The 15,096-nt window shown below is 45.9% G+C and overlaps 1 protein-coding gene across 1 annotated transcript in view; it reads right to left on the bottom strand.

The window, feature by feature from the left end:
• LOC311141589 (WD repeat and FYVE domain-containing protein 3-like) overlaps positions 1-15,096 on the bottom strand; it is a 48,125-nt gene that overhangs the window by 1,707 nt on the left and 31,322 nt on the right. The window contains exons 2-3 of the mRNA XM_084176961.1: positions 3,468-3,678; positions 2,632-2,755 (exon numbers count right to left, since the gene is read on the bottom strand). Coding sequence (XP_084033087.1) covers positions 2,632-2,755; positions 3,468-3,647 — 304 coding nt within the window. The 5' untranslated portion in view covers positions 3,648-3,678. The remainder of the gene's footprint in view (positions 1-2,631; positions 2,756-3,467; positions 3,679-15,096) is intronic.

The raw sequence follows: 15,096 nt of genomic DNA, 5'->3' as shown, positions 1-15,096 counted from the left end.
GCATAAGCAGAGATAATTCGGTCCAGAACGGTGTAAACCTCAATAAAAACCCTCTACCCGGCTGAAGAGGAGCAACAAAGGCGTTGAAGACGTTCCTGTCCGACACCACCTCTACCAGCAGACCTGAATCCAGCATCAAATCAAAGCAATCAATTGCCTTCTCTTTTGTGCCTTTTCTCTCAAGAATGTGACAGGAGTCCATGTGGAGTGAGCAGGAGGAAAGCTGTGAAGAGCTGAAGCATTAGATCAGAAGCTGTGAAGAGCTGAAGCATTAGATCAGAAGCTGTGAAGAGCTGAAGTATTAGATCAGAAGCTGTGAAGAGCTGAAGCATTAGATCAGAAGCTGTGAAGAGCTGAAGCATTAGATCAGAAGCTGTGAAGAGCTGAAGTATTAGATCAGAAGCTGTGAAGAGCTGAAGTATTAGATCAGAAGCTGTGAAGAGCTGAAGCATTAGATCAGAAGCTGTGAAGAGCTGAAGCATTAGATCAGAAGCATCAACTGACCTCAATGGGACGATCTGGTTCAATAAATCAACTGACCTCAATGGGACGATCTGGTTCAATAAATCAACTGACCTCAATGGGACGATCTGGTTCAATAAATCAACTGACCTCAATGGGACGATCTGGTTCAATAAATCAACTGACCTCAATGGGACGATCTGGTTCAATAAATCAACTGACCTCAATGGGACGATCTGGTTCAATAAATCAACTGACCTCAATGGGACGATCTGGTTCAATAAATCAACTGACCTCAATGGGACGATCTGGTTCAATAAATCAACTGACCTCAATGGGACGATCTGGTTCAATAAATCAACTGACCTCAATGGGACGATCTGGTTCAATAAATCAACTGACCTCAATGGGACGATCTGGTTCAATAAATCAACTGACCTCAATGGGACGATCTGGTTCAATAAATCAACTGACCTCAATGGGACGATCTGGTTCAATAAATCAACTGACCTCAATGGGACGATCTGGTTCAATAAATCAACTGACCTCAATGGGACGATCTGGTTCAATAAATCAACTGACCTCAATGGGACGATCTGGTTCAATAAATCAACTGACCTCAAAGGGACGATCTGGTTCAATAAATCAACTGACCTCAATGGGACGATCTGGTTCAATAAATCAACTGACCTCAATGGGACGATCTGGTTCAATAAATCAACTGACCTCAATGGGACGATCTGGTTCAATAAATCAACTGACCTCAATGGGACGATCTGGTTCAATAAATCAACTGACCTCAAAGGGACGATCTGGTTCAATAAATCAACTGACCTCAATGGGACGATCTGGTTCAATAAATCAACTGACCTCAATGGGACGATCTGGTTCAATAAATCAACTGACCTCAATGGGACGATCTGGTTCAATAAATCAACTGACCTCAATGGGACGATCTGGTTCAATAAATCAACTGACCTCAATGGGACGATCTGGTTCAATAAATCAACTGACCTCAATGGGACGATCTGGTTCAATAAATCAACTGACCTCAATGGGACGATCTGGTTCAATAAATCAACTGACCTCAATGGGACGATCTGGTTCAATAAATCAACTGACCTCAATGGGACGATCTGGTTCAATAAATCAACTGACCTCAATGGGACGATCTGGTTCAATAAATCAACTGACCTCAATGGGACGATCTGGTTCAATAAATCAACTGACCTCAATGGGACGATCTGGTTCAATAAATCAACTGACCTCAATGGGACGATCTGGTTCAATAAATCAACTGACCTCAATGGGACGATCTGGTTCAATAAATCAACTGACCTCAATGGGACGATCTGGTTCAATAAATCAACTGACCTCAATGGGACGATCTGGTTCAATAAATCAACTGACCTCAATGGGACGATCTGGTTCAATAAATCAACTGACCTCAATGGGACGATCTGGTTCAATAAATCAACTGACCTCAATGGGACGATCTGGTTCAATAAATCAACTGACCTCAATGGGACGATCTGGTTCAATAAATCAACTGACCTCAATGGGACGATCTGGTTCAATAAATCAACTGACCTCAATGGGACGATCTGGTTCAATAAATCAACTGACCTCAATGGGACGATCTGGTTCAATAAATCAACTGACCTCAATGGGACGATCTGGTTCAATAAATCTACTGACCTCAATGGGACGATCTGGTTCAATAAATCAACTGACCTCAATGGGACGATCTGGTTCAATAAATCAACTGACCTCAATGGGACGATCTGGTTCAATAAATCAACTGACCTCAAATGGGACGATCTGGTTCAATAAATCAACTGACCTCAATGGGACGATCTGGTTCAATAAATCAACTGACCTCAAATGGGACGATCTGGTTCAATAAATCAACTGACCTCAATGGGACGATCTGGTTCAATAAATCAACTGACCTCAATGGGACGATCTGGTTCAATAAATCAACTGACCTCAATGGGACGATCTGGTTCAATAAATCAACTGACCTCAATGGGACGATCTGGTTCAATAAATCAACTGACCTCAAATGGGACGATCTGGTTCAATAAATCAACTGACCTCAATGGGACGATCTGGTTCAATAAATCAACTGACCTCAATGGGACGATCTGGTTCAATAAATCAACTGACCTGTGGACTTGTTGGAGGCCCTCCGCCTGATCTCAGTGACCATGAGCCGGGACACCTGGGTAGTGAACTGGAGGAGGTCCTGGAACTTCTCCGTCATGGTGCTGGGCGGAGCGTTACCAAACACCTGCAAAGGTCAAAGATGAACAGTTACACAATGACACACACACAAAGGCCCACCTAAATGTTTTACATTCTAGTCATTTAGCAGACGCTCTTATCCAGAGAGACTTATAGTTAGTGCATTCTTCTTAAGGTAGCTAGGTGGGACAACCACACAGCACAGTCATAAGCTAGGGTCCCATCCAATTGGCGACAGATTTTCATGCAAATATTCTAAAATCCGCATAAAGGAAATATACTTCATGTGGATCTCTGAGTATTTTTTTTTTTTTACATCAAGTTTAACACATGAATTTAACCTTCACAGAGATCTATTGAGCGAGATGCAAGCCAAACCACCAAGCACTGATAGATGAGTTTGACTCTAATCCTGTTGAAGACAGGCAGCATCATGTAGAGCTTGTCCTCCAATCAATCAACCAACCAACCAACCCACCAACCCACCCACCCACCAACCAACCCACCAACCAACCAACCCACCCACCAACCCACCCACCCACCCACCAACCAACCAACCCACCAACCAACCCACCAACCCACCAACCCACCAACCAACCAACCCACCAACCAACCAACCCACCAACCCACCCACCCACCAACCAACCCACCAACCAACCCACCAACCCACCAACCCACCAACCAACCAACCCACCAACCCACCAACCAACCAACCCACCAACCCACCCACCCACCCACCCACCATAACCACTACTCACCCTGTTGAAGACAGGCAGCATCATGTAGAGTTTTTCCTCCTGCTCCTTCTGGGTCATTTGACGTGGCGGGTGGCAGAGCTCGGAGAAGAGGCGTCGGAGGTGCATGAGGCCCAGTGCGTTGTCCTGCGGGCTACACTCCTCCTGCCGCGGCCTACCCATGATCCTCTTCACCATGTTCATCTTGAGCGGCTTCGTCCGGCCAACGCCAGCCCTGAGAGGAGGGGGAGAATGACTTAATTTCTATTTCATTTTACTGTACCTTACCAGGAAGTGCTTTGAACTTCTCTTTTTGATCTATTGAATTAAAATGTATTGTTCACTTGTAGAATGGCATCAGTAGCAACTGGCAACAGATAAGCTGGTCAGCAGTCTAAAATCCATGGTCCCCTTAACCAACTCAAATATAGAGGGTGGAGAGAGGAGTGAAGAGACAGAATCGAAGGATGAAAAGATAGAAAGTCTAGAGATAAAAAAAGACAGATGGGACGGTGGAAGATGGAGGGGAGAGGCAGTAAGAGGAGAGAGGCAGTAAGAGGAGAGAGGCAGTAAGAGGGGAGAGGCAGTATGAGGAGAGAGGCAGTAAGAGAAGAGGCAGTAAGAGAAGAGAGGCAGTATGAGAAGAGAGGCAGTAAGAGGAGAGAGGCAGTAAGAGAAGAGAGGCAGTAAGAGGAGAGAGGCAGTAAGAGAAGAGAGGCAGTAAGAGAAGAGAGGCAGTAAGAGGAGAGAGGCAGTATGAGGAGAGAGGCAGTATGAGGGGAGAGGCAGTAAGAGGAGAGAGGCAGTAAGAGAAGAGAGGCAGTAAGAGAGGAGAGGCAGTATGAGGAGAGAGGCAGTATGAGGGGAGAGGCAGTAAGAGGAGAGAGGCAGTAAGAGAAGAGAGGCAGTAAGAGGAGAGAGGCAGTATGAGGAGAGAGGCAGTATGAGGGGAGAGGCAGTAAGAGGGGAGAGGCAGTAAGAGAAGAGAGGCAGTAAGAGAGGAGAGGCAGTATGAGGAGAGAGGCAGTATGAGGGGAGAGGCAGTAAGAGGAGAGAGGCAGTATGAGGAGAGAGGCAGTATGAGGAGAGAGGCAGTAAGAGGAGAGAGGCAGTAAGAGAAGAGAGGCAGTAAGAGAGGAGAGGCAGTATGAGGAGAGAGGCAGTAAGAGAGGAGAGACAGTAAGAGGAGAGAGGCAGTAAGAGGGGAGAGGCAGTATGAGGAGAGAGGCAGTATGAGGGGAGAGGCAGTAAGAGAAGAGAGGCAGTAAGAGGAGAGAGGCAGTAAGAGAAGAGAGGCAGTAAGAGGGGAGAGGCAGTAAGAGAAGAGAGGCAGTAAGAGAGGAGAGGCAGTATGAGGAGAGAGGCAGTATGAGGGGAGAGGCAGTAAGAGGAGAGAGGCAGTATGAGGAGAGAGGCAGTATGAGGAGAGAGGCAGTAAGAGGAGAGAGGCAGTAAGAGAAGAGAGGCAGTAAGAGGAGAGAGGCAGTATGAGGAGAGAGGCAGTAAGAGAGGAGAGACAGTAAGAGGAGAGAGGCAGTAAGAGGGGAGAGGCAGTATGAGGAGAGAGGCAGTATGAGGGGAGAGGCAGTAAGAGAAGAGAGGCAGTAAGAGGAGAGAGGCAGTAAGAGAAGAGAGGCAGTAAGAGGAGAGAGGCAGTAAGAGATGAGAGGCAGTAAGAGAAGAGAGGCAGTAAGAGAAGAGAGGCAGTAAGAGAAGAGAGGCAGTAAGAGGAGAGAGGCAGTATGAGGGGAAAGGCAGTAAGAGGAGAGAGGCAGTAAGAGGAGAGAGGCAGTAAGAGGAGAGAGGCAGTAAGAGGGGAGAGGCAGTAAGAGGAGAGAGGCAGTAAGAGGAGAGAGGCAGTAAGAGGAGAGAGGCAGTAAGAGGAGAGAGGCAGTAAGAGAAGAGAGGCAGTAAGAGGAGAGAGGCAGTAAGAGGAGAGAGGCAGTAAGAGAAGAGAGGCAGTAAGAGAGGAGAGGCAGTATGAGGAGAGAGGCAGTATGAGGGGAGAGGCAGTAAGAGGAGAGAGGCAGTAAGAGGAGAGAGGCAGTAAGAGAAGAGAGGCAGTAAGAGAGGAGAGGCAGTATGAGGAGAGAGGCAGTATGAGAAGAGAGGCAGTAAGAGAGGAGAGGCAGTATGAGAAGAGAGGCGAGGCAGTATGAGTAGAGAGGCAGTAAGAGAAGAGAGGCAGTATGAGAAGAGAGGCAGTAAGAGAAGAGAGGCAGTAAGAGGGGAGAGGCAGTAAGAGAAGAGAGGCAGTATGAGAAGAGAGGCAGTATGAGAAGAGAGGCAGTATGAGGGGAGAGGCAGTATGAGGGGAGAGGCAGTATGAGGGGAGAGGCAGTAAGAGGAGAGAGGCAGTAAGAGGGGAGAGGCAGTAAGAGGAGAGAGGCAGTATGAGAGTGGTGCACTGTGGAATAAAGAAGAGACACGTCCATTTTGGTTGCCAGGTAATTCAGGCTACTAAATGCCTTTTTAAGGCCCTTTATTATTAAAAATGTTGCCATGGCAAAATGTGTAGAATTGCAGGAAATGAACTCCAAAACTTGCTTTGCTTGCAAGGTGGGGGGGGGGCGTCTCCCAACAAAAACTGACTTAGGGCCCCCAAAAGGCTATGGCCGGCTCTGACTGCACGTCCTGGTATGGATGTGGTTATGCAGACCCCTGAGTCACAGCGGCCCCTCATGATGAGTTCAGACCCCTGAGTCACTGTGGCCCCTCATGATGAGTTCAGACCCCCGAGTCACTGCGGCCCCTCATGATGAGTTCAGACCCCCGAGTCACTGCGGCCCCTCATGATGAGTTCAGACCCCCGAGTCACTGTGGCCCCTCATGATGAGTTCAGACCTGTGAGTCACTGTGGCCCCTCATGATGAGTTCAGACCTGTGAGTCACTGTGGCCCCTCATGATGAGTTCAGACCTGTGAGTCACTGTGGCCCCTCGTGATGAGTTCAGACATGCGAGTCACTGTGGCCCCTCGTGATGAGTTCAGACATGCGAGTCACTGAGGCCCCTCATGATGATCTGAGTCACTGTGGCCCCTCATGATGAGTTCAGACCTGTGAGTCACTGTGGCCCCTCATGATGAGTTCAGACCTGTGAGTCACTGTGGCCCCTCATGATGAGTTCAGACCTGTGAGTCACTGTGGCCCCTCATGATGAGTTCAGACCTGTGAGTCACTGTGGCCCCTCGTGATGAGTTCAGACATGCGAGTCACTGTGGCCCCTCGTGATGAGTTCAGACATGCGAGTCACTGAGGCCCCTCATGATGATCTGAGTCACTGTGGCCCCTCATGATGAGTTCAGACCTGTGAGTCACTGTGGCCCCTCATGATGAGTTCAGACCTGTGAGTCACTGTGGCCCCTCATGATGAGTTCAGACCTGCGAGTCACTGCGGCCCCTCATGATGAGTTCAGTTTTTTTGTGGCCCCCACCCCCATCAATGTTGCCCATCCCTGATATAGTTGTTTACTGTGGCTACACTGTATAATACACAGTAGGATAGAGACAGACATATATCCATTATTGTTGCTATGAGGAAATGTACTAAGCTAAATGCTTGCAAAAAAATACTGGCAATGAAACTTCTAGGCCTAAACCATGAGGGTAAGTATTGGGGCATTCTGTGCAAACTTGGCCCAAAAATTATTATGACAATTTCCTCAAATGAAATTAGGGCTGGGAATTGCCAGGGACCTCACAATACGATATTATCACGATACTTTGGTGCCGATACGATATGTATTGTGATACTATATGTATTGTGATACTATATGTATTGTGATACGATATGTATTGTGATACTATATGTATTGTGATACTATATGTATTGTGATACTATATGTATTGTGATACTATATGTATTGTGATTCGATACTGTGATTTTATTGCGCTTCAATGTTCGAAACATATTAATCACAATATATCTGCTGCAGCGGGACAAGACAGAGCCATGAGAAAACACGTTTTGATCAGTCATGGAAATAAAAGTGCTGCAAACAAATTGGCTCCCCATTTAAAAAGAAGATGGAGGAAAAACTGTTTTGGTGCAGTTATAATCGACTAGCGCAAAAATAATATTGCGAAATTTTCAAGAAGATACATAATAATATCCTGATTTGTAACTATCGATTTTTTACATCATCACTTAATGAAATATACACTAAACAAAAATATAACTGCAACACGTAAAGTGTTGGTCATGTTTCATGAGCTGAAATAAAAGCTCACACAAATGTTCCATATGCACAAAAGCTTATTTCTCTCAAATTGTGTGCACAAATCTGTTTACATCCCTGTTAGTGAGTATTTCTCCTTTGCCAAGATAATCCAGCTACCTAACAGGTGTGGCATATCAAGAAGCTGATTAAACAGCATTACACAGGTGCACCTTGTGCTGGGGACAACAAAAGGCCACTCTAAAATGTGCAGTTTTGTCACACAACACAATGCCACATATGTCTCAAGTTTTGAGGGAGTGTGCAATTGGCTGGCTGACTTCAGGAATGTCATTCAGAGCTGTTGACGGAGATTTTAATGTTCATTTCTCTATCATAAGCCGCCTCCAACGTCGCAGACCATGTGTAACCAAGTCAGCCCAGGACCTCCACATCCGGCTTCTTCACCTGCAGGACGGTCTGAGACCAGCCACCCGGTCAGCTGATGAAACTGTGGGTTTGCACAACTGAAGAATTTCTGCACAAACTGTCAGAAACCGTCTCAAGAAGACCATCTGCGTGCATGACTGCAGTTCGGCGTCATAACCGACTTCAGTGGGAAAATGCTCACCATCTATGGCTGGAGAAGTGTGCTCTTCACGGATGAATCCCGGTTTCAACTGTACCAGGCAAAGGGCAGACAGCGTGTATAGCGTTGTGCGGAAGAGCGGTTTGCTGATGTCAACGTTGTGAACAGAGTGCCCCATGGTGGTGGTGGGGTTATGGTATGGGCAGGCATAAGCTACGGACAACGAACATAACTGCATTTTATCGATGTCAATTTGAATGCACAGAGACACCGTGACGAGATCCTGAAGCCCATTGTCGTTCCATTCATCCGCCGCCATCACGTCATGTTTCAGAATGGTAATGCACGGCCCCATGTCGCAAGGATCTGTACACACTTCCTGGAAGCTGAAAATGTCCCAGTTCTTCCATGGCCTGCATACTCAGACGTGTCACCCATTGAGCATGTTTGGGATGCTCTGGAATGATGAGTACGACAGCATGTTCCAGTTCCCGCCAATATCCAGCAACTTCATACAGCCATTGAAGAGAAGTGGGACAACATTCCACAGGCCACAATCAACAGCCTGATCAACTCTATGCGAAGGAGATGTCGCGCTGCATGAAGCAAATGGTGGTCACACCAGATACGGACTAGTTTTCTGATCCACGCCTCTACTTTTGTTTTTAAGGTATCTGTGATCAACAGATATATATCAGTATTCCCAGTCATGTAGCTCAGTTGGTAGAGCATGGCGTTTGCAACGCCAGGGTTGTGGGTTTGATTCCCATGGGGGGCCAGTATGGAAAATGTATGCACTCACTAACTGTAAGTCGCTCTGGATAAGAGCGTCTGCTAAATGACAAAAATGTCAAATGTAAATGTGAAATCCATAGATTAGGGCCTAATTATTTATCATGTTGCGTTTAATATATTTTGTTACGCGTAGAAAGGTCCTTCAGGGGAAGGATGTTTGGCATAAGTCTACATTTTAAACTTAGGCTAAAATCATGAACCAACACCACCTGCATTTAGGCATAGTTATCTGCCTCTTTCCTTCTTTACACATTGAAGTTGACACATCAGCTGTAGCCGGCGCGATAAGAGAGACCGACCCACACTTCCCTTCCTGTCATCCCAGCGCCTCTGACAGCCCCACCACCATGACACATGAAGAGAATTTAACTAGTACAGACAGCTGAAACGGCATGTTGGAACTCGTGTATAGAGAAGTCACAATGCAAAAAAAAAAAAAAAAACATACAAGTTGGAGCTTAAATGATCGACCTCTCTATTCGCCAACATGTAGCCTGAAAATCTCTGATTGTCCTGCATCTCCTTCCCCTGAATATGATTTACAGTACCTTGGGTCGCTGAAAGTAGTGAGTAGTTTGCCTCATGATTGTTGGGGAGGGATTTTGGTCTCAGACACAGTTCAGACTAGTCGGCCAATCTAGTCAGCGCCAAACATGACAGCAGTAGGTCAGGTTCCCTATTTATGATGCTACGGTAGCTGAGGTCTGTTGTTTCACTGCAAGCTAGAACAATGTCTCCTCTCTGCAACATCCCCTTTCTAAGCCCTACCAATAACTCTGCCTGTCTGAGATAACCATAGTAGCTAGGAAGGCTAATATGTTTATTCCTGGACAACAAAACGTTACCGAGGCCTGCAGAATGTGATAAGACGTGGCCGAGCTCGCCAACGTGCGATGGATTTTCGGTTTATTTTCAATGACGGCTTTACGTTTTTAGTCAGTAACTCATTAGCAAATCTTAGTTCTTTCCGATATGCTGTGAACGATTGAAGCCTAAATCAGTTTTGTGTTTGTTAAATGTTAATCCTCTACATACTAAGCCTTGCATACACATACATACTGTATACAGGTTATGGAGAGGTGTGGGGGGCTGACACACTGGGCACCAGGGGAGCTGTTGTGGGGGGGGTTAAGGGTCTAGATCAAGGGCACAACGGCAGGAAATGCCAACTTGGATGATTTGATACCAGCAACCCTCCGGTTGCCAGCTTACTTCCTGACAGATTTTTCCTGTCGGACCCGGGATTTGAACTGGCAACTCTCTGGTTGCCAGCTTACTTTCCTGCCAGATTTTTCCTGTCGGACCCAGGATTCGAACTGGCAACCCTCCGGTTGCAGGCTCACCTCTCTAACCGCTAGGTTACCTGACCACCCCAGAGATTCAGAGATTTTTGGACAATAAATGACTCAATAGTTCACCCCGGCAACCAAACCATATGTCTAGCAGTTAGGCCTGAAAGCAGGATTGCTATTGGAGGAATGGGAAGGGTCAGTTTAGGACATGTTAAACAAAAGCCATGATCACCCGAGTCAGGGTTACAAGAACTGGCTCAGGATGACTGCATGACTGTGTCAGATCAGAATGTAGGCCTAAGCTATATGACACCAACCTACATATTTCAACACATCTTCAGTGTTATGCTAAGTGATGATTAGGCTAAACAATGGAGCCAAGTCTTCTTTCAATGATTGCACATTCTGAGAGTTTCCTCGGGCCCAATTTCCTGAATCACAGAATAAAGAGAAAAAGGCCTAGACATATTTAATTCTCACCATATTTGCAGCCAAATCAGGTTTTTCAATTACTGCTCCATTCACTTCTTTCTCCTCTCTCAATAATGGACATAATCTACAGGTTAATTTGTGGGATTAAATTGCCGCGTGTATTTTCAATAGTCACCATGTATCTCATTTATCACACTCAGCATACAGAGACGAGTTAGGAGACTAGTTAGAGGAGAGGAATATCACCTGTCAGACAGCATACAGAGACTAGTTAGAGGAGAGGAATACCACCTGTCAGACAGCATACAGAGACTAGTTAGAGGAGAGGAATATCACCTGTCAGACAGCATACAGAGACTAGTTAGAGGAGAGGAATATCACCTGTCAGACAGCATACAGAGACTAGTTAGAGGAGAGGAATATCACCTGTCAGACAGCATACAGAGACTAGTTAGAGAGGAATATCACCTGTCAGACAGCATACAGAGACTAGTTAGAGGAGAGGAATATCCTACCACCTGTCAGACAGCATACAGAGACTAGTTAGAGGAGAGGAATATCACCTGTCAGACAGCATACAGAGACTAGTTAGAGGAGAGGAATATCACCTGTCAGACAGCATACAGAGACTAGTTAGAGGAGAGGAATATCACCTGTCAGACAGCATACAGAGACTAGTTAGAGGAGAGGAATATCACCTGTCAGACAGCATACAGAGACTAGTTAGAGAGGAATATCACCCGTCAGACAGCATACAGAGACTAGTTAGAGGAGAGGAATATCCTACCACCTGTCAGACAGCATACAGAGACTAGTTAGAGGAGAGGAATATCCTACCACCTGTCAGACAGCATACAGAGACTAGTTAGAGGAGAGGAATATCACCTGTCAGACAGCATACAGAGACTAGTTAGAGGAGAGGAATATCCTACCACCTGTCAGACAGCATACAGAGACTAGTTAGAGGAGAGGAATATCACCTGTCAGACAGCATACAGAGACTAGTTAGAGGAGAGGAATATCACCTGTCAGACAGCATACAGAGACTAGTTAGAGGAGAGGAATATCCTACCACCTGTCAGACAGCATACAGAGACTAGTTAGAGGAGAGGAATATCCTACCACCTGTCAGACAGCATACAGAGACTAGTTAGAGGAGAGGAATATCACCTGTCAGACAGCATACAGAGACTAGTTAGAGGAGAGGAATATCCTACCACCTGTCAGACAGCATACAGAGACTAGTTAGAGGAGAGGAATATCACCTGTCAGACAGCATACAGAGACTAGTTAGAGGAGAGGAATATCACCTGTCAGACAGCATACAGAGACTAGTTAGAGGAGAGGAATACCACCTGTCAGACAGCATACAGAGACTAGTTAGAGGAGAGGAATATCACCTGTCAGACAGCATACAGAGACTAGTTAGGAGACTAGTTAGAGGAGAGGAATATCACCTGTCAGACAGCATACAGAGACTAGTTAGAGGAGAGGAATACCACCTGTCAGACAGCATACAGAGACTAGTTAGAGGAGAGGAATATCACCTGTCAGACAGCATACAGAGACTAGTTAGAGGAGAGGAATATCACCTGTCAGACAGCATACAGAGACTAGTTAGAGGAGAGGAATATCACCTGTCAGACAGCATACAGAGACTAGTTAGAGAGGAATATCACCTGTCAGACAGCATACAGAGACTAGTTAGAGGAGAGGAATATCCTACCACCTGTCAGACAGCATACAGAGACTAGTTAGAGGAGAGGAATATCACCTGTCAGACAGCATACAGAGACTAGTTAGAGGAGAGGAATATCACCTGTCAGACAGCATACAGAGACTAGTTAGAGGAGAGGAATATCACCTGTCAGACAGCATACAGAGACTAGTTAGAGGAGAGGAATATCACCTGTCAGACAGCATACAGAGACTAGTTAGAGGAGAGGAATATCCTACCACCTGTCAGACAGCATACAGAGACTAGTTAGAGGAGAGGAATATCCTACCACCTGTCAGACAGCATACAGAGACTAGTTAGAGGAGAGGAATATCACCTGTCAGACAGCATACAGAGACTAGTTAGAGGAGAGGAATATCCTACCACCTGTCAGACAGCATACAGAGACTAGTTAGAGGAGAGGAATACCACCTGTCAGACAGCATACAGAGACTAGTTAGAGGAGAGGAATACCACCTGTCAGACAGCATACAGAGACTAGTTAGAGGAGAGGAATACCACCTGTCAGACAGCATACAGAGACTAGTTAGAGGAGAGGAATATCACCTGTCAGACAGCATACAGAGACTAGTTAGAGGAGAGGAATACCACCTGTCAGACAGCATACAGAGACTAGTTAGAGGAGAGGAATATCACCTGTCAGACAGCATACAGAGACTAGTTAGAGTAGAGGAATATCACCTGTCAGACAGCATACAGAGACTAGTTAGAGGAGAGGAATACCACCTGTCAGACAGCATACAGAGACTAGTTAGAGGAGAGGAATATCACCTGTCAGACAGCATACAGAGACTAGTTAGAGGAGAGGAATATCCTACCACCTGTCAGACAGCATACAGAGACTAGTTAGAGGAGAGGAATACCACCTGTCAGACAGCATACAGAGACTAGTTAGAGGAGAGGAATATCCTACCACCTGTCAGACAGCATACAGAGACTAGTTAGAGGAGAGGAATATCACCTGTCAGACAGCATACAGAGACTAGTTAGAGAGGAATACCACCTGTCAGACAGCATACAGAGACTAGTTAGAGGAGAGGAATATCACCTGTCAGACAGCATACAGAGACTAGTTAGAGGAGAGGAATATCACCTGTCAGACAGCATACAGACTAGTTAGAGGAGAGGAATATCACCTGTCAGACAGCATACAGAGACTAGTTAGAGGAGAGGAATATCACCTGTCAGACAGCATACAGAGACTAGTTAGAGGAGAGGAATATCACCTGTCAGACAGCATACAGAGACTAGTTAGAGGAGAGGAATATCACCTGTCAGACAGCATACAGAGACTAGTTAGAGGAGAGGAATACCACCTGTCAGACAGCATACAGAGACTAGTTAGAGGAGAGGAATATCACCTGTCAGACAGCATACAGAGACTAGTTAGAGGAGAGGAATATCCTACCACCTGTCAGACAGCACACAGAGACTAGTTAGAGGAGAGGAATATCACCTGTCAGACAGCATACAGAGACTAGTTAGAGGAGAGGAATATCACCTGTCAGACAGCATACAGAGACTAGTTAGAGGAGAGGAATATCCTACCACCTGTCAGACAGCATACAGAGACTAGTTAGAGGAGAGGAATATCACCTGTCAGACAGCATACAGAGACTAGTTAGAGGAGGGGAATATCACCTGTCAGACAGCATACAGAGACTAGTTAGAGGAGAGGAATATCCTACCACCTGTCAGACAGCATACAGAGACTAGTTAGAGGAGAGGAATACCACCTGTCAGACAGCATACAGAGACTAGTTAGAGGAGAGGAATATCACCTGTCAGACAGCATACAGAGACTAGTTAGAGGGGAATACCACCTGTCAGACAGCATACAGAGACTAGTTAGAGGAGAGGAATATCACCTGACAGACAGCATACAGAGACTAGTTAGAGAGGAATATCACCTGTCAACCGGCATACAGAGACTAGTTAGAGGAGAGGAATATCACCTGACAGACAGCATACAGAGACTAGTTAGAGAGGAATATCACCTGTCAGACGGCATACAGAGACTAGTTAGAGGAGAGGAATATCACCTGTCAGACAGCATACAGAGACTAGTTAGAGGAGAGGAATACCACCTGTCAGACAGCATACAGAGACTAGTTAGAGGAGAGGAATACCACCTGTCAGACAGCATACAGACTAGTTAGAGGAGAGGAATATCACCTGTCAGACAGCATACAGAGACTAGTTAGAGGAGAGGAATACCACCTGTCAGACAGCATACAGAGACTAGTTAGAGGAGAGGAATATCACCTGTCAGACAGCATACAGAGACTAGTTAGAGAGGAATACCACCTGTCAGACAGCATACAGAGACTAGTTAGAGGAGAGGAATATCACCTGTCAGACAGCATACAGAGACTAGTTAGAGGAGAGGAATATCACCTGTCAGACAGCATACAGAGACTAGTTAGAGGAGAGGAATATCCTACCACCTGTCAGACAGCATACAGAGACTAGTTAGAGAGGAATATCACCTGTCAGATAGCATACAGAGACTAGTTAGAGGAGAGGAATATCACCTGTCAGACAGCATACAGAGACTAGTTAGAGGAGAGGAATATCACCTGTCAGACAGCATACAGAGACTAGTTAGAGAGGAATATCACCTGTCAGACAGCATACAGAGACTAGTTAG

Source organism: Coregonus lavaretus, assembly GCF_964263955.1.
Source record: "Coregonus lavaretus genome assembly, chromosome: 14".
NCBI lineage: Eukaryota > Metazoa > Chordata > Actinopteri > Salmoniformes > Salmonidae > Coregonus > Coregonus lavaretus.
This window is presented reverse-complemented; position numbering and strand designations above follow the sequence as displayed.